The sequence below is a fragment of the Homalodisca vitripennis genome, unplaced genomic scaffold (assembly GCF_021130785.1).
Source record: "Homalodisca vitripennis isolate AUS2020 unplaced genomic scaffold, UT_GWSS_2.1 ScUCBcl_3206;HRSCAF=8576, whole genome shotgun sequence".
Lineage (NCBI taxonomy): Eukaryota > Metazoa > Arthropoda > Insecta > Hemiptera > Cicadellidae > Homalodisca > Homalodisca vitripennis.
In genome coordinates, this window is record NW_025779324.1 from 13,792 (window position 1) to 37,008 (window position 23,217).

The window sequence follows — 23,217 nt, forward strand, 5'->3', positions numbered from 1 at the left end:
AGAGCTCAACAACGATGACTGTCAACACAGTGACGAGGAAAGGGCGTTGATTGGCACATGGACGATGGATGAAGTACGGAAGGCAGTTGAAAAAGGCTATAGAGTTGTTGAAATGTACGAGCTGTGGGAGTACAACGTAGCCACTTTCGAAACGGGCGGATTGTTTACAGACTTTATCGACAAATTTCTAAAGATAAAACAAGAGGCGTCCGGCTATCCATCATGGTGTCGGTCAGACGAGGAAAAGGAAAAATATGTGCAGGATTATTACGACCACGAGGGAGTAAAGCTCGATCCGTCAAAGATAGAGAAAAACGAAGGCCTCCGCTCTCTAGCAAAGTTAATGCTTAACTCGTTCTGGGGTAAGTTTGGGCAGAGAGAAAACCAGACAAAAAACGCTCATCACCAGAGACCCTGAGGAACTGTTTAAGCTGTGTATGGATTCTAGCGTTGCCGTAAACAGAATACAGGAAATCAACGATGACGTTGTCCTGGTAAGCTGGCAACATTTAGAGGAAGTGGGCGAGTCATTAGCCACTGTAAACGTTGTCCTAGCTGCCTACACTACAAGTCAAGCCCGTTTAAAGCTTTATGATCATCTGGAGGCACTGGGTAAACAAGTATTGTACTACGATACAGACAGTGTTGTGTACGTATACAAAAATGGCTTGTACAGAGTAAATACCGGCGACTACCTAGGGCAGATGACAGACGAGCTGGCTAAAGACTACGGTCCCGGATCTCATATTGTAGAATTTGTTTCCGGTGGTCCAAAGACGTATGCTTATCGCGTTTTTTCCACAAACAAAAACGATTTTGTATCTGTCTGCAAAATCAAGGGTCTCACTCTTAACCTAAAAACTTCAAAAAATCTAAATTTTGAAAAACTTAAAGAAATGGTTCTTAGTGAAACCTGGGTAACACTCGATATTGAAGAAAACAGAATTAGGAGAACAAAGTCCAGGCAAATAGTTACTGTCAAAGAGACAAAGGTTTTCAAAATTACAGGTCCAAAACGCAGACGCGAAGGTGAGTATGGAACCCTGCCTTATGGTTATTGTAAAATGTCAAAAACCAGTTAGATGGTACCTTATGCTGACAATACAGAATTATGTTAACAAGTAATGAGTCTATTGTCACAGTCGAATTGAGTTTGGAGCGAAAATGAGAAAATAATGAATAAATTTACCTCTGTACTGTATTCCCTTTAGTCGTACTCCATCCACCATCACCACGACACCGGAAATATTCTGGTTCTTCATCTTCCTCACCCGAATATCCTGATTGCGAATTCCGCAAAAAAACTACTAATCACTAGCACTGGAGACCACGGATGACGCAGAGGATGATCGTGATAGTGGTATTATTAAAAACGTATCAACGAGAAACGAGTATAGGTGATACGCACCAAGAATAATTGGTAGCACTCTGCACGGAGCCGAACTCAGTACTGAGAGCGGGATACGTGGCAGAACGGCGCCTCTACTAGCACATGTGGTCAACACATGTTGTGACGCACTTCCTGCGCTGTTGTATTCGCGGTTCCAGAGCCGGGGTGACGAGGAGGTTGGTCTAAACACCGTAGAAACAAACTTTTCCTTCGGTCGTTACGAGGTGTGACCATGTAAGGTGCGAGGACTCACGCATGTAGATGGGTGAAACCTTCACTGGACGGGCACCTCTAGCGTCCACCACCCTGTTAAAGCGCTCGGAAACCCGTGTTTACGTCAGCAGGTGTATAATGATATGAAGTATGCAATAAGGCTAATTTCAGCCACTAATCCGATTTATGCCTCTGCAGACTCTAGATTATATAAACTCTTTCCACAATCCTACTACCACTACTTAAGGGAATATAGTATCATACTCTCGGTCTTTATCGCTGCTCGAGAGAATACCCTTGTTCAACGGACAAGGAAGGGAGGTGGGAACTCGTTGTCCCATCACAGCATACAGCGTTGGTTGGGGCTGTATGGGTATTCCCGGTCGGCGTGTTGACAGTCGATCAGAGTGTTGACAACCATCGGTAATGCCAGGGGGATAACGGAGGCATGAACTAGCGTCTTTTGGAGCATGCCACGGTCTACAGCGGTGGAGGGGCTGTAGAATTTAGGGGGTTAAATATAAAAGATTACTTAGATATTCATCATTTGCGTAATGGACAAGCGTCAAGCAATAGCTAACGAGCTACACAGACCGGCTCGTCGCAATTTCAAGAGGCGTGGCGTCACCTTGAAAGGTAAAGACGATTTGTACCAAGCGGATCTTGTAGAGATGCTACCGTACGCTGGTGAAAACAAAGGTATGAAATACATACTTACGATGATAAATTGCTTAACAAAGTTTGCTTTTGCTGTACCGCTAAAGAGTAAAACCGGATTAGAGGTAGCGAGAGCGTTAGAACCAATTTTGAAGAAGCATAAGATGAAGAACTTTCAGACCGATCAGGGTAAAGAATGGTTCAACATTCATGTTAACAAACTGATGACGGCGTACGAAATAAATCACTATAACACTTACTCAGAGCTTAAAGCAAGTATAGTAGAACGGCTCAATCGGACGCTAAAAGAAAAAATGTGGAAACTGTTTACTGCTAGAGGTAATTACGAGTGGCTCTCCATGTTACCGAGAATAGTTAAGGAGTACAACGCGTCCGTTCACAGGAGCATCGGTATGAAACCGAAGGATGTGAGGGAAAAACACGTAAAGCTTATTCTGACGCGTATCGAAAAATCGAGAAGAAATAAAGGAAAAAAACAGATCGAGTCAAAGTTCAACGTGAACGATAAAGTAAGAATTAGCAAGTACAAGCGTGTTTTTAAAAAAGGTTACATGCCGAACTGGACGAATGAAATATTCACAGTGTTCGCCGTGAAACCGAGCAATCCAAAGACATACATTCTGATGGACTCTAGCGGGACTGTGTTAAAAGGTGGTTTTTACAAAGAGGAACTAGCCAAAGCAAAAACTGGTGACGTTTATCTAATTGAAAAAGTATTAAAAAGAAAAAAAGATAAAGTACTTGTTAGATGGACAGGTTTCGATAAAACAAGTGATACGTGGATAGACAAGAAGCATATTATCTGAGGACTTAATGTTCCGTCCAAGAGAGAGAGAGCGACTGCTGGTGCAAGCTATATTTAAACATAGATATTTACGATGCGCAGTCAGTAACAGCTGGAATGCGTGTCGTGAAGCAGTCTCTGGAGCTACCCGTGTCTAATTTTGACCGGTATGTGGGTGGAGGGGGAGACTTGGAAAAAAGCAAGCACGGTCTTCTCCTACCAAACTCTATACGCTGTATTATTGCAGGGCCTTCTAATTGCGGTAAAACCAACGTGCTGTTCAACCTCTTGTTTGATCCAAACGGCCTTGTTTACGAGAACGTGTACGTTTTTTCTAAATCACTTTATCAACCCAAATACCAATTTCTTGCAAAGGTATTGCCTAAAGAGATTGGTTACTTTCCTTCAGATGACAATAACACCGTTATAAGTCCTAGCGAAGCCAAACCGCATTCCATTATGGTTTTCGACGACATAGCGTGTGAAAAGCATGACAACATCCGCGCTTATTTCACTATGGGCCGTCACAACAATATCGATGTTTTCTATCTTGGCCAAACGTACAGCAGGATCCCCAAACAACTGATACGAGACAATGCAAATTTTTTTAATACTCTTTAAACAGGATGACATGAATCTTAAACACGTGTACGCTGATCACATCAATACAGACATGCCGTATGACTCTTTGAAAAAACTATGCACTCTAGCGTGGAATGACAAGCATGGATTTCTTGTCATAGACAAGGATCGCGACCTTTATAAGGGCAGATACCGCGTTGGGGTTGACACTTTCCTTGAGTCACTATGAGTACGCGGATCTATTACTACAACGACGTTAGAAGGTATGCAGATGCCGGTTGCGGTGGTATCAAGAGACTTACAAAGGTAAGCTCTAATCTTTGCACGTGGTATTACGCAGATAAGAAAAGGTTTTGCGGTAACTATTGCAGTAGACGTGGTGCACACGGTCATGCGTATAATAGACTTTGTTGGCGTCATAGAAGACCAGGTTGCTACAGCAGGAGCTTACCGCCAATAGTGCTGTTGATGATTTCATCTAGCCAGCGTATATACAACAGAGATAGGTGGATAGCGTTTATAGCCGAGTGTCAGGAGAAGAATGTACCTATTGAATTGGTAATTTACCATGAGGACATGCTAAACGGTACGGTGCGTGAACCCATGAACCTACTGTCTCGGTTTAGACCGTTCCCCGACCTCTTTGGCAAGCCGATATTGAAACTCAGTAACAGTCACGGTAGTTTGAACTTTACTCAGATATACTTAAAGGATGTTGAAGTATGCTTGTGATATACCTTATGCCACTAAGTGTATAGTGTTGACTGAGCGCAGTATACCAGTTAGATCCCCCGTTACACTCTATAGACGTGCACTGCGGTCGCGGTGTTACTTAAACATAAGTTACAATGTAAGTTACGGCCCAATGCCTAGTAGTGTAATGGGAAGGCGGGGGTAAACCGTTTGCTGCAGTGAACAACATATGTCAAGGACTGTACACAGCAGATTTCTTGAAAATTGCATTACCCACAGTACCACTGCAGTGCGAAAAATTCGGCATCTCTTTGGTAACGAAAACCGGTGAGTATAAAATAACGCAACCAAACCTGTTTAGAAGCTGGCATGAATTTACCGGCGCAAACTCGGATGAGTTTCTTCTTCTAAACTCATATCTGTTGCACAACACTAACGTTGATCGACCTATTCAACGTTTGAAGGAATATATGGACAGAACAGTGTCAAACGATCAGTATACGGTCGCTGAGATCCCTCAGTGGCGGCACGGTATTAAAAGAACATTTATTTTTAGAGATATGACGCTACGAGAACGCATACCCAGATTCAATCCTGAGACAGACAGATATTACTACGGCCTACCATTGACCTCTGGTGTTTCACTTAAAGAAGTGATTCGTTACATTAGAAAACACAAGAAGCGGGCATTGTTTTTTAGACAAGTAGAACTGCCATGAAGAGGGTAAGGTTTGACGATAGAGTGGAGGTAAGGCTAGTTTCGCGGTATGACGAGTGCAGATTATTCGATACTTCATCATTTTTCGAACAGATGAGGAAATCCTATATAAATAAACAGATAGCAGGCTGTGGGTTCAGTGTCAATCATGGCGCGAAACAAGAAGCAGCTTATGACGGAGATATCAAAATTAAAGAAAGCTATAAAACAAAAGTATAATCGGTTTAAGCGGGGTGAATTGGAGTCCGAGGAGATGTTTGAAAAGCAATACCAGCCGTTGATCAAGGAATTGCGTGACACCAAGGAGACCCGCACTTTACACACCGATGTCAAGAAGGAAATCAAGAAAGAGGAAGATGATGCAGATGATGACGATGATGAAAACTCAGAGTTTCTACCAAATGTATTTTCTTCGCCTAATCTTTCCCATTTTAAAAACCATCGGTCTCCACTAGACTTGATTCTGGAGCAGAAGAAGTGTTTGAGACAGACGACCAAGGTGATGGTGGAAACAGCGAAATTACAAAAATGCTTTCAAACACCTACGGGTCTACAGACGGCGTCCCAATATATCGCCGACAGCTTTGCTCATCCGTTGACCAGAAAGTACATGCAAGAGCTTATGAAGGATTTGGGTGGGCGTTCATCTAAAATTGACCATCTTTACGGTCCTCGTTACGAAAAAAAATACTTTAATGGTTGGCAATAAAGAATTGCAGTTTGATGAGGACGGTAGTATTCGAATAGATGATGTGGCGTATAAGCCACAAGAGGGTCCTGTACGAGTTGATTTTCAAGCGAATACCAGATGATGAAATCTACAATGACGAAGACAAAATCGCTTACAAAGATATACTGAAGAAAACTAGCGCTCATAAAAGAAACTATAACCCAAATGGAGTTATCAATCGCAACACGTCGCTCAAGTATAAGTATGTAATTTCAGACTTATTTCCAAAAGTAGTTAAGGGTTCTGGAGCTGACAGGAAAGCTCATAGTGTGACTAAATCACTATCAGATCCCGATACGGTTTACTGGAACGATCCAAATGAGTTGTGCGACCGTCTTAGGCTGTTGGTGGCATCCGCTGAAGCTGGAAACACGAACCACAAGAACGAGATTATAAATATCATTGAAGAATTGAAAGAATCAAAGACTATATCAGGTGATGGTAACGCGAGATTCAGATCATTGATGAGATGACCGTCAATAAGTTTGGTCAGAGGCCACAATCTCTGAAGAAGCAAGACATCCAGAGAGTTATGAATACTGTAAACAAAAAGCTAAAGAAAGATGTAAGAAGATTGTACTCTCAAATTGCAATCCTTCAGAATCAAGCGCTTATTCAGCAGGATCAAATAAACAGCTTACAAAATACAAATGAAGAAGCTATAAGACGTCTAGCAGTTCAACTATTTCACTGGATCAACAAGATACACACTACCGTACCTCCAGCTCGCTTCCACGCCGTCTTAGATGCTGATGAAAACTCATATATTGACTGGGATAAGATATTTATAAAGAGCAATGTACAGGAGGAGTCTTCATCACTTGTAAAATGAGTGTGGACAAGTTTGGACGACGCTTCAAGCGTACAGAGGCTAAACAAGGTCCGAAAGGCGAGGGATTCAATGTGACTGCCGAAGGTGACTATGACGTGCAGAGAAAACGTCTGAGAAATCTAGGGAACCCTGAAGATGAACTAGACGCTGTTAATCTACAGACGTTGATCAGTAAGTTAGGAGATCTGCAGACCGAAATGATTACTTTAACCGACAAGTTAAAACAGCTTGAAAGATTCACAAGAAAATTCTATGAAGCTTTTAGCGGTTCAATTGTTCCATTGGATCAATAGAGTACACAGTACCGTAGCTGTTGGTAGGTTTCAAGCACACTTTAACGTTGATGCACATACATATATCGACTGGGATAAGATATTTATAAAGAGTAAAGTTCGTGACTCGCCATCACTTGCACAATGAGTGTTGACAAGTTTGGACGGCGATCCAGGCAGTTTGGAAAAGGCGGTTTAAGGGGACCGAAAGGAGATGGATTCAAGCTGACGGCCGAAGGTGACTACGACATTAACGGGAAGCGTCTAAGACATGTAAAAAGTCCAGAAGATGATCTCGACGCCGTAAATCTACAAACGCTGACCAGTAAATCGGTGATAATCGGGAAAGATGGAATTGACTGTCGGAAACAGAGATTGAGCAATATAAGTAAAGCTACAAGACCATACGATGCTCTACCACTCGCTCAACTGGCCGAACACATACCGTCAAAAGATTTAAAGGATAAATCTTACAAGTTCCAGCGCTTTAGATTACATCAAATTGGGGAGCCTAAACAAAACGATGACGCGTTAACACTCGGTTACTTCAAAAATAACACTATCAAAAAAAGGCAGGATGGTTGGGAGCTTGGAAACAAAAGGCTAAAGCTAGTGGCCGATCCTGTCGAGCTTCGTGACGCTGTGACGCTCAACTATTTCAACGCAAACACAGTTACAAAGAAGCAAGACGGTTGGGAGTTTGCAAACAAAAAGTTAGGGTTAGTTGCAGACCCTACCGAAATGCAGGATGCTGTGACAATGAACTATCTCGTTCGTGTCTTAAGTGAAGTGTTTTACAGTTTCTATATACGTCTCGCTCCTCCTGGTGATAGTGTTAGATCGGTCGCTAAAGACCAGTGGATTCGTTCAAACGTTGTTGATCCGTTTTTCTTAAACGCCAAAACGAAAATAATGAGATCGGAAGACTAATTATATAAACTGTGATTGCAAGCCATACACTGCAGTCTGGTTTTGGCCACGGCGCGGATAAAATGGCAAAGCGCAAAGGGTCGTCCGTCAGACGAAAGCGAACCATCGGAGGAGCAGGAGGTATTATCTCTAGTGTTATTAACAAGGCGATTGACCTTCTACCTTTTGAAGCACACATCCCCGGCTATTCTTTCTGCGGACCTGGCACATTTTTGAAAAAAAGAATCGCTAGGGGTGAGAAGGGGGTGAATTTATTGGATGAAGCCTGCCGTATTCACGATATAGCTTACGATAAATACAGTGACTCGGAGCATCGCAATCAAGCAGACAAAGAGTTGGCAAAGCGGGCTTGGGATAGAGTAAAAGCGTCAGACGCGACTTTAGGTGAAAGAGCAGCTGCTTTAGCGGTAACTGGTGCGATGAAAGCTAAAACGGCTTTCGGTGGTGGTGGTGGTGGGAAGAGACGAAGGAAAGTTGTTAAGAAGAAGAGCGGAAAGACGAAAGGTAGGGGCCTTTACCTAAAACCTTATCCAAAGAGGGGAGCTGGTGTTAGAAAGAAGAAGAGGAGTTGTTGTAAAAAAAATCTCGATCCCGATAAGACCGTTGACAAATTTCGAGTTGATCCACTACGCTAAACAACTAAGCATTCCCAATTTTAGAGGGTGTTTATGCGTGACACGTTACCCTCAAATAGGGCCCAGAAAATACGAGTCAGCTATAGTTAATCTGGACTCAAGTTACGGTGACGGTACTCATTGGGTTTGCTACAGAAAACGCCGGCATAATGTGAGCTATTTTGACAGTTTCGGAAATCTTCGCCCTCCTTGGGAACTCATATACTATTTCGGACCCACCGCTGACATACAGTATAATTATCAAAGTCGTCAGGGGTTTGATTCAGTTGTATATGGACATCTGTGCTTAGAGTTTCTCAGCGGAAAGAATGTTTTGCCTGAGCGGGAAAGGTTCAAGAATAACTTGTGACGTATTTCCTCCATACGACACCAGTGATGGCGATTACGTAATTGGATTGATAGATCTGAGCACGTTCAATTCTATTCCCAATATTGAAAAGAATGTAAACGATAAAATTTTATTACGGAAACCATGATGAAGTGATAACGTTTGAGGAAGGTTCTTACGAAGTAGAAGATATTGCGAATTATATACAGGGGAGACTACCGGAGGGGATCACAGTCCGCTTGAATGCAAATAACAATACTCTTAAGACCGAGATTAAAAGCAACGTGCAGATTGATTTCAGCAAGAAAGGCACAATTGCATCGATATTGGGCTTCAGCAAAAAGGTGCTGCAAGCTAATAAAGTACACACTTCAGACCTGCCTGTGAATATTCTCAAGGTGAACAGCATAAGAGTTGAGTGCAACGTTGTTCGCGGCTCGTTTGATAACGGTGTAGAGAGTCACGTTATTCACGAGTTCTTTCCACAAGTAGAGCCGGGGTATAAAATAGTCGAGACACCTGGTACAGTGATTTATTTACCGCTCAACGTTCAGAAGGTGCACACCATAACTGTCGAGCTTAAAGATCAAGACAACAATCCTGTGAATCTCAGAGGTGAAACGTTATCTTTGAGGTTGCATATAAAGAAAGTGGGTGCTCATGGGTCTAGTATTTAAGGAGGGTGTGAACATAATTCAGGTCATTAGACCGTCGCGCCTGATAGTGGTAACTTCTGCTAACGCAAATTTCTTGCGCTCTCTTGGCTTTAAAGTTAACACCGGCGCAATTCGTGAAAATGCTCGATATAGAGAGTCCCGCTGAGTACAATGAAATCATTACCGGACTGGAATATCACACACATAATCCGTATGCTTCAACCACGTTTAATAATAACGATGAAATAAGGATACCAATCAGTTATCAGGATTTAATAACAGCTCCTTTTGAAAGCACACTACACGTTGTGGGTACAGTAAGCGGTAAGAAAGCTGACGGTACAACAGATGCTAAAGTGTCTCTGGTTAACAACGCGATCGCTTTTCTCTTTGATGATATCCGATACGAGATTGGCGGTGTGGAAATTGATCGCACAAAGAATGTAGGTATAGCCAGTTCGTTAAAAAATATATTATCAGCTCGTGCGGAAGACGAAAATAATCTGGAAAATGCATGCTGGTTCGGCCCGGTGGAAAGAAAGAAATGAACAAATTCTCATTTTCTGTGCCTTTAAGGTTGTTGTTGGGATTCGCAGAGGATTACAAGCGAATAATTGTGAATGTAAAACAAGAGTTGATACTGCTGCGGTCGGCGACAGATGCCAACGCTATTATTAGCGATGACGCAGCGACCCACACGTTGAAGATCACCAATCTGTACTGGCGGGTGCCTCACATCTCTGTATCCGACTTGTTTCGTGCTAAAATCCTACGTCTAGTTGAAAAAGATACTCCAATACATATACCGTTTAGATCGTGGGAGTTGCACGAATACCCTGTACTGCCGCAAACTGAACGTCAATCATGGACTATAAAAACTTCTTCTCAATTGGAGAAACCACGATACGTGATTGTAGCTTTCCAGACAGAAAGGAAAAACAACTTAAAGAAAGACATGTCATGTTTTGACAGTTGTAAGTTATCGAACATCCGCCTGTATTTAAATACACAATATTTCCCTTATGACAACATTCACGGAGACACCGCTATATTCTACGAAATGTTTGTAAGATTTCAAAACTCCTATTATGGCGATTTAGGTGGTCGTCGGTGGCCTGACGTCAGTCTGGACACGTTTAAAAATAAAACACCTCTGTATGTGATTGATTGTTCACGCCAAAATGATTCGGTCAAGTCTGGACCTGTCGATGTACGGCTAGAATTTGAGGCTACGGAAGCGTTCAAGGCCAACACCACAGCCTACTGTCTACTGCTTCATGACTCGTATTTCGTTTACACAATGCTCAAGGGCACGGTAAAGAAGATGATGTAACGTGAATAAAACACGATGCAAATGACAGAATCTTTCAGTTTCAAATTGGACGCCACGATGGAAGGTTCACGGAAGATAAATATTGTCCTTGATTTGGTCGGTGAAATCCGTAGACTAATCCGCAATCACCAGTTAACAACAATGAAACGGACGAGTGATGGCTACATGCATTATTGCGAATGTGCGTATACCGCACCGGATTGTCAAGATGTACCAGACACTTGTGTATGTGTAATGATTGACAGGCGGAAAGATGAAATATTCAGACTGTTAAATGAAATTTACGATAACACTGTGCAAAACGACGACGACGATGTCATAGAAGATGATAGTGACTATACGATATCCTCTATGGAAGAAGGGGAGGAGGAGGAGGAGGAGGAGGTATGTAATTGTATAAGCCAGTGACTAATACGTCAGGTACTTAATGGTTTGCTCAAGGTGTACAGAGTCATTCGTGATCATGGAGCGAAAGAGTGAAGACATACTGGCTACTGTCGCTGATGCTGTGTTCAAGGAGGAGGAGGAGGAGGACCAGCTGGTGAGTCAACCAATGGAAATAGACAAGGTTAAATCAGTCCGTAAAAGCTCAAAACGAAAATCTCCCGAATCTAGTTACCGGTGTGTTTCTAAAGTCTCTTTACTTTTTGAATCCTGATTGTTCCAAATACTTGATTGTAGGATTGTTTGTTGATCACGACAACGGTGTCGGTATCTTGATGAAAGGTAAAAGGGGAACGTTTGCGTTTTGGAAACCTGAAATGTTCAACATTCTATTAGGGTGCGCGAACCAAATCACCGGACTCTTGGAATCGACAGGCGTGCATAGATTCAGTAGTTCTAAAAGCGAAAGTGGAGAGAATATGGTGGTACGTAGAGTATTTGGTCAGCAGTACGTTGTACTGTACGACGGAAAGAATACATTAACTCTGTCCGTAGACGAGTGGACTCAGTTCACCAACTGTCTGCCCTGCGTAACACGTCAAATCAACGAGTTGTTTTTAACGGAGGATCTATTGAGATCTTACGTCGGTGATGTGTTAGCATTGCCTAACAACGGAAGTCCGGACGAGGGTTACGTTGATCCGCCTGAGGCTTTACCACGTCACCTTTGCGACAGACTTTTTGATGACGTCCAGTGCTACAAACGTTGGCCACATTCCAGCGGCGATGAATGTGGCAGTAGTTGAATTTCAAGCTTTTCAAGGTAACAAAAAACCGTTTATAATCAAAGAGTTTGCCATTGTGGCTAATTCATTTCAATGTCAAATTGTTTTCAAACCTCCGTTTCCTAGGGAGAGATTAAACAAGAAAATGCGTACAACAGCTCTGTGGTTAGAGAAGAACTATCACAAGATCTTGTGGGAAGAAGGCGATTTCCCTTACAGTGGAAGTGTCATTCGCAACCTGTGCAAGCCGTTTACCATAATTTATACACGTGGTCATGAGAAAGCGAATTTTTTAAGACGGTTTTCACTCTAACGTTTGTGAGCTGGACAACCTGGCATGTTATGACAGTAGTACATTATGCAGTTGTAAAGGAACGCATCGGTTTTTCCTGCTCCCTACCGCAACACAGCGGCCGTGATGAAGATGTACGGTGTGCAATGCACGCTGCTAGATGTCGTTTTGAAATCCTGAATAAACAGACTCACCAGTCCGCTTAGTAGTCATTCTGTTCACGGTCACTGTTGAGATTACATCGTGTCAGCATGGCGAGTACAGCTGCTGCTGCTACCGCTGCTGTATGGGACCCTCATTTCTCGAGAGCCCAAAGTGCCTGTCGGTGTGCTCACTGATGCGTTCATTTTGAAATTTAGTCGCTTTCTGAATTGGAAGCTTTTATCGGCAAATTATACTTTTTCGTTTGACATGTTGAGAATATTTCAGCATAAAGTAATTTGGACCACGATTTTGGAAAATTCTCGCCTTCCTGAATTCATTTTACGTGAAATGATGCCGAACTTTGACACTTACTGTTGGATAGTAATAAGTCGTCACCAGGTTCTATCGGAGCAGTTTATACACGATTTTGCTGAACAGCTGGACTGGGATTACATACTATTGTACCAAAACCTTAGTGGAAAGTTTCTTCAGGACCATTGTAATTATTATAGTGATGAAGCGTAATGTGTCCCGTAGAAAAACTCCAGTTTTACGATAGACCACATTGAAAGGCTTCACCGAGTAAAGTGGTCAACAACCGATTCTCTGCTTGTGTTTCACGAGTCACATTGAAAGGCCTCTCTGAGTAAAGTGACTTGTAGGAATCTTGCTGAGAATCGGATCTCGCTCATCCTCTGTAAGTTACAACGAGTCACATTGAAAGGCTTCTCCAAGTAAAGTGGCTTGTATGAAACCGACTGAGAGATGCTTCAGCTTCACCTGGATGAGGCAAGTCATATTGAAAGGCTTCACCAAGTAAAGTGACTTGTCGCGTCCGCCTAGTAGTATAATGTAGATTAGTACAAAAATGTCCTTCTCGGAAGGAGGAGGAGGAGTTCGGCATTGAGTTGAGAACTACTCCTGGAAAAAATGTCTTTGCGAGAGCTAAGGAGTTTGGCATTAAGTTGAAAACTTCAAAGCTCACGTGGGGCAGAAAAAACACTTGCAAAATATAAAAGTTTTTGCGAGTACTTGACAGTGAGACGGAAAGGTTCGGCATTTAGTTGAGAACTTTAACGGACTCGCTAAACGGTCTCGCAAGGACACCAAAAAAAAAGTTTATTTTTTCGGAGGTGGCAAATTTGTTATGGAGTGGCCATCACGACAGAGTGGGCGATGGTTGGGGCCCACTCGCAAAGAGAGGTGACACGGAGAGGTTCGGCATTGAGTTGAGAACTTGAACGTGTTCAGTGTTCTTTGTTAAGTGAGATTAGGCCTCCTGGGGAAACTCACTATAATAAAAAACGCGCCGAGACCCCTACGGCCTGGCTCAAAGCCTACCGTGGTGATGGAAACGTGGGTCAACTACGCTGCATTCCTGTCTATATTCAGCTTGGCAGTTTGCCACGACCACAGCTGCGACTACCTCCAAGGTATATATACTACCTGTGGCAAGGTGATCGTCACAGTCACTCTTCGTCTACGTGTCGACGCTCTCATTACAGGTAAGTGACTACACTACACATTTAACTGTTTTCTTTAAGATATTCGACTGCGCTCTCTATTTGCGGTGTGTTGCTCACGCATAGTTATTCTCAATCCGCTAGTCAAGTTAACAGTTTTACGATGAACTCGTTGTTAAGATTATTCGCTATACAGATTGTCGGTTTTCCTTTACAGATTGAAAAATGGAACTTTCTACAAAGCTTTCGTCCCTGGAGAAGCATGGTGAACCCACACCAAAGATGGCGATAAAAGAGTTGACACGGAAAGCTGGCTACAGGATCCTGGAGGCAAAGAAGGTGGACACTAAATTTGACCGGAAGGCAGTGATGTTACTCGTAGAAGTGGACAGCACCAAAACAGCCGTCACATTTCTACCGGTGAGATTTGAAAAGACTTTAGATGACAGTGATCTACAAGAGATGACGTCGTCTAAAAGGTATAAAGTTAGATGTACGGGTGTTAACGGACTTTTGGTAGATGTTAAGATTTGGAAATGTATGTAATCAGAACGCTTTTAATAAATGTAGTACGGTCGTCAACACGTGTGTTATTTCTGCAACACCCCCGCCTCCCTGCTATTTTTAGATAGTGCATCTATGCAGGAGATGTACCGTCACATGTGGTGACCACATGCAGTTGCTGGTGTTCATAATTGTGGGTCTTCTCACTCAGTACTGTGTTCGCGCCGACTCGGTTAAGATGATATCAGTAATTATTGCTGCTTATTCTTTGTATTTACGTGTTATTGACCTGTTGTCGACTCCATCACCACCACCGTGTCCCCTTTCGAGATCTTCCTCATTCACCTCTTCAACAGTCTCCTGGGGTAGTGTTAGTAGCGGTTGGGAGTTTTTTTGGGACTCAGAATCAGAATCCGAGAGTGGATATTCAACACAAGAAGAAGAAGAAGAAGACGATTTGCGTGGTGGTGGCTGGAACGGCTGGAGAGAGTACTAGGCTACTAGACTTCCAAAAAGGGTGAGTTATTTTTATTGTTGTCTCCGGTTATCATTAACAGATCACTACATTTCACTGTGATAATGTTTCCGTCTCTAGTTCACTAAATACCAATAGCTGAAGATTCCGACTCTAGCTGGTTTTAGATTTTTTTTTTTACAATAACCGTACGGTAAAGTACCATATTCACCTTCACGCTTGCGTTTTGGGTCAGTAATTGACAGAGTAAGGCGTACAGATGGCCTGGTACACACATGTGCAGTTGTAGTCATTGGAATGCACAGCTGTATCCGCTCTGTCACCATGTGCTGTAATAAGATTATGCTCGCCTACACGAGAGAGAGCAGTCATCGCTCTTAAAGGTATGCCAACCGAGTGGTCTAAGCGCTCGTCTTACGTTTCCGCGGGACCAGGGTTCAAATCCTGGGCGGCTTGGTATACTTTTTGCGTCCTCACTTGTCGCTACCAGAATGTTGTAAGCCGTCTCTACCAGATAGCAGCACCGCAGTAGCACACGTACGCTAAGAAAAATAGTGTTACAGTAGGCATACTTTTTGCGTCCTCACTTGCCGCTACCAGCATGTTGTAAGCCGTCTCTACCAGATAGCAGCACCGCAGTCGCAAAGCTAAGAAACTACAGCTGATATGGAAAAAACCCGTTGATCGCCGGGCGCCCCGCGCCGCACGTACAGCCATATCGCGCCGCCACGCACAACTCGTCTCCGTGGTCCAGTGGTCAGCGCGACAGTCTCGCATTCGTAGGGGCCCGGGTTCGGATACCGGCCGCCGGAGACACAAATTTTTTGTTCATCCGCCATGACACCGTCCGCCATCGCTCGTCCGCCATCGCTCTCGTAAGGTGGGGGGCTTGCTGCTCTCCCATTGGCTGGGGGGTCGTCGCAGGGGGTCTAGGAGGGGGCGGGGGGTGTTGGAGGGGGGAGGGAGGGGGGCAGGGGGCGTGGCCTAGCCGCCATTGCTGCTTTCTCATTGGTCCAGAATAACTCCATAAGAGCCCATGTTAGCGCTAAAGTGGCGCCCGTTCTACTGCCATGACATTTTACGACTGTCTCTTTACCATCCAGAGCTTAGTGCTATTGAGCTAGTCTGGTTAGATGTCAAAAATTAGGTTGCTGTACATAATGTAATGTTTGAAATTACATATGTTGAAAATTTTGAAACGTGATTAGGACAATTTTGTATTTATTAATGATGTCACGTGCTATGTTAGGTATTTAAGTCAGGTAGTTGTCATTGATTTTGTCATATTTCTATAATTATGTTTTTGGTTAAGTAATTATTAATTTATTTACTACCAATTAAGGACTCCACATTATAATATGTTGCTTTTTGTCCTATTAATTTGAATATAATCCAATATCACAAAAAGATAACTGGATATGGTTATAATTTATATTTATGGCATTTTATGTACTGAATTAGCTTTAGACTTTGAAAATTATATAATGTGTTTTTTATTTAAATTTGTTTTATTAAAGCTTAGTTTAAATGGGAAGATTTATCGTATTTGAATTTATTTGTTAATTTCATTTGCTTGAGTGTTGTTTTCTTTTGTTTTTCTAAGAAAGTTGGAGCCTCTACACAGGCAGTTCCTTGCCTTTTGAGGTCCTATTTTGTTTTCTTGAATTTTGTTTATTGATGTGCCCTAGCTGTATTAAAATAAAAAAAGACATGTTCATATTTCTTTAACAAAAAGTAACATTGTTTTATTTTTATTCTCATGTCAATTGTATCTACAACTAAGGAGCAATGTTTGTGTTTGTGCTTAAGGTATAAATGATGTTTATATAATTTTACTATTGTACATATTTTCAAGAAAATAAATAATTGTTCCATTCTATTCTAGATTATGACATTTTATTCGTTGTGCACCATCTCACATTTTGTAAAGTATCTTTGGAGTTATAAAGAAAGTTCAATATTAATATAATTAATTCGATATAATTTCTATGTTTTGCAGATATGTTCGGATATAAAACGACTCATTAATTCGGATATAAAACGACTCATTAATTCTTAAGATAATAGAAATCAGAACCGTTCCGAACTGAGGTCGCTATCAGCCGCATGTACAGGGTTTGTCAGGAATGTTCGGGATTTATCGGTACTGCTCGGCTCTGCCCCCACTCTTTCTCACCACCTGGCATGATCGCCCCATTGAACACACACGGGAGGAGCTCGTATAGCGCCACACATTTGGCCGGAGTGCTCACAGCGCCACAGCTCATAGCGCCACACATTTGTTGTGGCGCTGTGAGCTGTGGCGCTGTGAGCTGTGGCGCTATGAGGCCGCACCAAAATCACCAACCCACCCTCACTCAGGGGCAGCCCACCACAGACAGAAATACTGGACTAGATTAGTAGTGTGCTAACTAGTGCTCCACAGTAACCGTTACAGGTACTGTTAAGTAACAGTTGCATATATCGGTTACAGTTACAAAGTACTTAAGTTACAATATTATGGGAAACTTAAATTGTAACACAAACAATATAAATGCATTTTGAAAATAAATTGTAGAAGATTATTTTATTCTTTACAAATGAATACACATAATGATATAGAATTCGCGCATAATAACGAGCAACATAAAATAATAAAAAGTGAAATAAAACATTTCAAATGTTACTGTGTTCGTACAGACTCGGAGAGTACCCTCAGTAACCAAACCACACTTACATCGGTTTCTAAGTAACCATTAAGGTAACATCCAAAAAGGTACAAGTTTCAGTTACTGTGGCATCAAACGTAATAAACCAGTTACTGTACTGTACAGTAACTGTAACGGGAAGTGGTTGTTTTAGTGATTTAGTGACAATATAGTAACAGTTGCAAAGTAACCGTTACAAGAAAAATTAGATGATTTGTTTGGTTGGGGGTAGTGATGCGCGATTGCGAGAGGTTATTACAATCGAAATGTTCTCGAGAGGTTCTGCTTAACGATTGTTTCGATTGCTTAGCGAGAGGTCTTTACAATCGAAAGGTTTCTCTCGATTGTTGCATTCGTTAAGCCAATTTGTTATTGTTTACTTTTCACGAGCCTGTCTCAACCTGTTTTTCATTCTTCCGTTCCATAATATATTGGTTTGCACCACTCTCCTCTCCATTCCAGTAGTTTACTTTATAGTGTTTAGTCAAAATGTAAATTATAATTCTTCAAGCATTAAGATTGAGTATATTATCTTAAATTATAATAAATAGCTTATCTCGTGGTTATTAATTTAAAATACTAAATGTTTTTATTTTGTACCATGTTATTTTTTGAATGTTTTACTGTTCATACGTCATTATTGTAACGTGAATAAGCGTTTAATGTAGTATAATGTTAAATATAGCTACTAATATAGTAATTCATTAAAACAACTCGGAATTCAAGTCAGTAAAAAAAGTACTAAATTAATTTATATTTCAGTTAAATCCTTCTGTCGATCGGCAAACATATCTCACTTAGAATTTCGATTCCCTAGTAAAAGAATAGAATATATCGTACACGTAAACGAAACAATCGCTAGGAACCTCTCGTTAAGCGTTTATGGTGTATCGCAAAAACAAAGTTATGGATGATGGAATCAAACATTTCGTTTTCATCATTTCGTCAAACACTTCGATTGCCCGGTACGAGGAGAGATGTTGTGTCGCAATGAAACAATCGCTAGGAACATCTCGGCAAAAACCTCTCGGTAAGAACCTCTCGTTAAGGGAATCACAATCGAAGTGTCTCGAGAGGTCCAAACAATCGAAACGTTTCGATTGTAACATCTCGTAATCGCGCATCACTATTCACTAGTTGCTAGTTGGGGGGTATGAAGGTTAATTAATTGAGTTAGGTTGAGTTTGGTTAGCTTTGTTAATAACTCTAAGAAACCTTCTTGGTGGAATTAAAGCAATGGGATGTGTGATTTTAAAATTGTAACATACAAAAAGAATAGAAATAGAAAACGTAGATCAACACTAATTGAAGACATCACATTAAAAGATTGTAACCCCCTGAGTTGCAGCCAGATAGGTATACCACAAGATCGTGTTGTCAAGTAAGTTTTAGTCATAGGCAAAACCGCTTGGTGCTCGTTTAAAAGGCCTACTTCTCATTTTTTTATTGATTTGGTAAATATTGGGTGCTAAATGTTTGCAGGCCCCACTTCACATGTTTTGTTGAATTAAAAAACAAATAATAGAATGTTGTATGCTAAGAACTGAAATAATATAGGCTAATAGCTATCAAATAATAAAAGCGAAGAAAGGAAAAACTATAAGATTTACCTCATCCAAAAAGGGCAGATAATATTCCCTTTACTGTAGACCTACAATAATTTAACAACCCAAAATTCACTAAAACGGCCTAATTAGCCTAGTAGACCGAATTCTTTTAGGAGCAACTAATGATATATCAATCAAGTTTGGACCATAAACGTATTAACAGTAAGGCTGCAGTTTAATAAGCAGCCACCATCACAATCGAACCAGCAAACCAAATTTTCTATTAGAAAACCTAAACTTTTGAATGCAAAACTGTTTAGTACATTGATCCATTACTATCCAGGGCCATTATTTTTTAACAGCTTTTCTTACTGTGGACCTAAAAATGACCAATTAGGCAGCCGCCAGCAAGCACGCACAGATCCCTTGGCACATGTGTAGAGATAGAGTAGCCTACTTTTCGCCGACATCACTTCCTTTTGGGAAACACTGATCATCATGATGACTTGTAATTTTCACACTAAGTCAAATAAAGTCTGTTCTTTCTAGTAATTTAGTTTTTTAGGTTCCTGGTTAAAAAAAACTGTTCCAAAAATAGTGTAGTCCTTGACTCAAATTAAAGTGCTGGTTCTGATGTCATCCCTTACCTTTATTATGTTATTTGTTGTACCTATGTCTTTGCACTTTATTGAGCCATACTTTATAATGTTGCTAATAACTTGTGGATGTTAACTAACTTGATATATAAATGACTACTGTTTTATAAACGGTTAAATAAAATATTTATTTATTAAATACAGTAAAATAATATGTTCAAATATATAAAGGATTTGATTAAAAACAATTACAAAATTCATGGGCCAAAATTTGAATTATAGATTTACACTTTATATATTATGTAAGGGGGTGATAGTTTGTGCTGAATTATAGAAAGAATTTACCAGCTTACACATAAAATTAAACTCAAATTCTAATAATTATTTCAGAAAGACAATACAATAATTTAATTCTAAATTAGATTTTCAAACATAAAAGGTTTACATTTCGCAATGGTATACTTGGTGTCCATTTTGAATATATTCATTACCAGGGGAGTTCACTTTTGGCTGGTTTATAGGCTTACCTTCCAGATGAACCTACACTGGATACAGAAACAACTAACTGATGAGTCACTTAAATCTGGGTAATCCTATGGATGTCCAGGAGTGGCACCTAATTAACTGCAAACAGTCGAAATATTGGGGTGCAAGGGTAGATTGATAGGTCTAGTGTACTGTGGGGGATGACTGTTGGAGTTGTGGGGCTCCCTATGTGTGGGAGCCAAGATATAAGGGCCTGCTTTTAATGGAGGGCTGGTACAGAGCTGACTTCACCTTCTTCCAAGGAGGATACATGACTTGAGATAAATGTATAAAATCTTCCTCCTAGATATTGACCCCTTCCCACAACCTGACACATCCAGAATATCCTGTCACTCCGGAAACAGTGTAATTTTTCTCAGATTTTTGTCCTAAGAGAAAAAAAGGAAATTCAAACAGTTAATTAATAAGTTTTATGAAATAAATATTTGTATCAAGTAAAGTAAATATAAATAAAGTTTTCAGAGTTTAGTTGTTGGCAAATACAATATATGATTGTGTAGTGTTATTCATAATAACAATTTAATAGTTCTCATAGACATATAAATTAAGAATATGTGTAACAGTTTCTAGAGTTCTTAAATAATAATAATAACTTTCATGATTCCTCTTTACAATATTATTCTTATATTATCTTTTTCAATATTAAGTTCAGAAATTGTTTGTGCACATAGAAATGATAATATTGTTTTTTTTTTTTCAGAAAGATAAAGTCAGCTAAAGAAGATATTGAGGAATCAACCTTTTATAAAAATTTTATCCAGCAACTGAATCAAGAAAACTGCATTGAAAATAAAATAGACATTGTGTCTTACGGCATAGGTCAGTTTTCACAGTGTAACAGTTCAAGATATCAATTCGCATTCCTCCTTGCGCTGAGGGATTATTATAATGCACGTGTGTTTGTGTATGACCCTATGTTTAGTTCTGATGAACTAACAATTGTAAACGAGTTTGGTTGTTTAGTCATAGATATAAATGAGGAAGGAAAACGTTTAGCGGTCCATAAAACTGTATTTTTTCTTCCTCATTGCCCACAACAACTAATTAATAATTTACTGTGGAAAAATTGGGGGGAGCACTTAAGTAAATGTATCATAATTGGTAACAGTTTTGATCTAATTATTGAAACTCATCCAAACAGATATGTAAAAGAGAACTTATTGTATATATTTCATGCATCTTCCATTGTTAAGGAAATAGTAATTGAAAATACTTTTGAATATTTAGATATATTTAACGATTTATCAATACATTTATTTTTAGAAGAAAATCTTAAAAAAATACCGAGTTCAGTTTCTAATTTGAATATAGAACCTAGTTATACAAAAGATGATGTCGGTCTTATAACATACACTTTACAGAGTAGTTTAACCATCAGCTAATGATTTTTATTAATTCTTTGAACAGAGGGATGGCTGTTAATCCGAATTTGAGAATCTTGAGACATCTCGCTTCTGAATTGAGAACTTCTAGTTTCTCTGGCACTTTGAAAGATTCACCAGCATTTCCATTCATCTTGAATCAGTACAGGAGGTTCAAAATTACTGATCAACAGTTGTGTAAAGCCCAAGAAGAAATGCGGTACATGTCAGAAACGTACCTCTGTTATTTAAAAAGCTCACGACAATATGTGGAGCTTCATAAACAGTATCAAGGGAAGGGTGAACGATCCACAGAGGAAACAGCGAACTTGGTGGGTTTCAAGCTTCCTCATGATCCCAAGTAGAGCAGCTGCTAAGTCTAGAGCTAAGTGTAGAAATGAAAATAGTTATTATTACAATTCTGTTTTCATGGGTCCAATACATTGGATCAGACCTAGTAGAATGTCCCTTAAACCATTTCAAGCTAAAAGGAATGGAAAGTTGTCACCCTTGGCTTGATTGTGGAGATTTGGATGACATCACAGTTATAAAGCGGCTAGGCACAGGAGCTGTAAAAGATGTGTTTCTTGTAGATTGGAAGGGTTTCTTATTAGCACTTTCAATTCCAGTCAATCTCACATTTTTGGAAGATTTTATGGCAGGAGTGAATGTGCTAAAACTGTTTAGTTCAAGCAAACATATTGTACAGTTTCTTGGTTATTGTAATAGAACTAACACACTTCTAACAGAGTACCATGCAAAGGGAAATGCAGTAGATTTTTTAAGTAAAACATCGCCTTACAATGTCATGAGAGGTTTGGAATTTTGTCATCAGTATGCACTAATCTTAAACCATTTGCATAATGGGCCGGCTGGGAGAAGAGTATTTTGTGATTCTAACAATTTGGACAAGCTGTTGAGTCAACTACTTGTAACATCCGATGAAAAGTTGATTTTAAACGATGTTGATGCATTACCAGAAGTCATCAATGGTTCTGGTGTAAAGTGTGGTAAACAACAATTACATGGCACCTTTGTAGCTCCGGAACAGTTATGGAACAGAAATGAGCCGTTCAGTGATAACTTGATGCCATCTTATAATGAGAAAACTGATATTTGGAAAGCAGCTACAGTTTGTGGGCATTTCTTAAATAAAGCAAGTGATGGTGTTTGGGTTAGATATAGATTGTATGAGTTTCATTCTAAGTGTAAAAATTATGAGCCTTTGTTGAGGCCCACCGCTGAAGAACTTGTAATTGAATACAGTAAAGTTGCCGATGAATACACAAATCATTCTGATCTCTGATTAGGCTACGTGATATTTATAATATATATAAATAATTTAATAAATGTTTTACAGCATTGGAAGTCACTAATCTTTTATAGAGTACTATATACTTTACATTGTTATTTGATAAACAGGTTAAATTCATTTTGTTAAATAAGTAAGCTGTTTCTATTAATTTAATAGCAAGTATTTTTTATTTTAACAAATTAAATTTGATGTACTATACAATTTAAATATTGTTCATTGATTTCTTTATGTACAATATAATATGTAATATGCCTTAACTTATTTGTTAATAATTAGTGAAAATAAATATATATATTTATGAAATCAATGTCAAATATTTTGAAATTTCCCATTGGTACTCATAG

General features: G+C 40.1%; 1 protein-coding gene across 2 annotated transcripts; it reads left to right on the plus strand.

Moving 5' to 3' along the window:
• Window positions 1-18,626: 18,626 nt before the first annotated feature.
• On the plus strand, window positions 18,627-23,136 carry LOC124372438 (protein O-mannose kinase-like). Of its 2 annotated transcripts, none has more exons than XM_046830839.1 (3): window positions 18,627-18,889; window positions 20,898-21,016; window positions 21,605-23,131. In XM_046830839.1, exons 1-3 carry the CDS (start codon window positions 18,750-18,752, stop codon window positions 21,628-21,630), a joined length of 285 nt encoding a protein of 94 aa, XP_046686795.1. In that variant the 5' UTR covers window positions 18,627-18,749; the 3' UTR covers window positions 21,631-23,131. The 2 variants fall into 2 exon arrangements, with proteins under 2 accessions (XP_046686795.1, XP_046686794.1); XM_046830838.1 differs by having other exon boundaries at window positions 18,629-18,889; window positions 21,605-23,136.
• The last annotated feature ends 81 nt before the right edge of the window (window positions 23,137-23,217 follow it).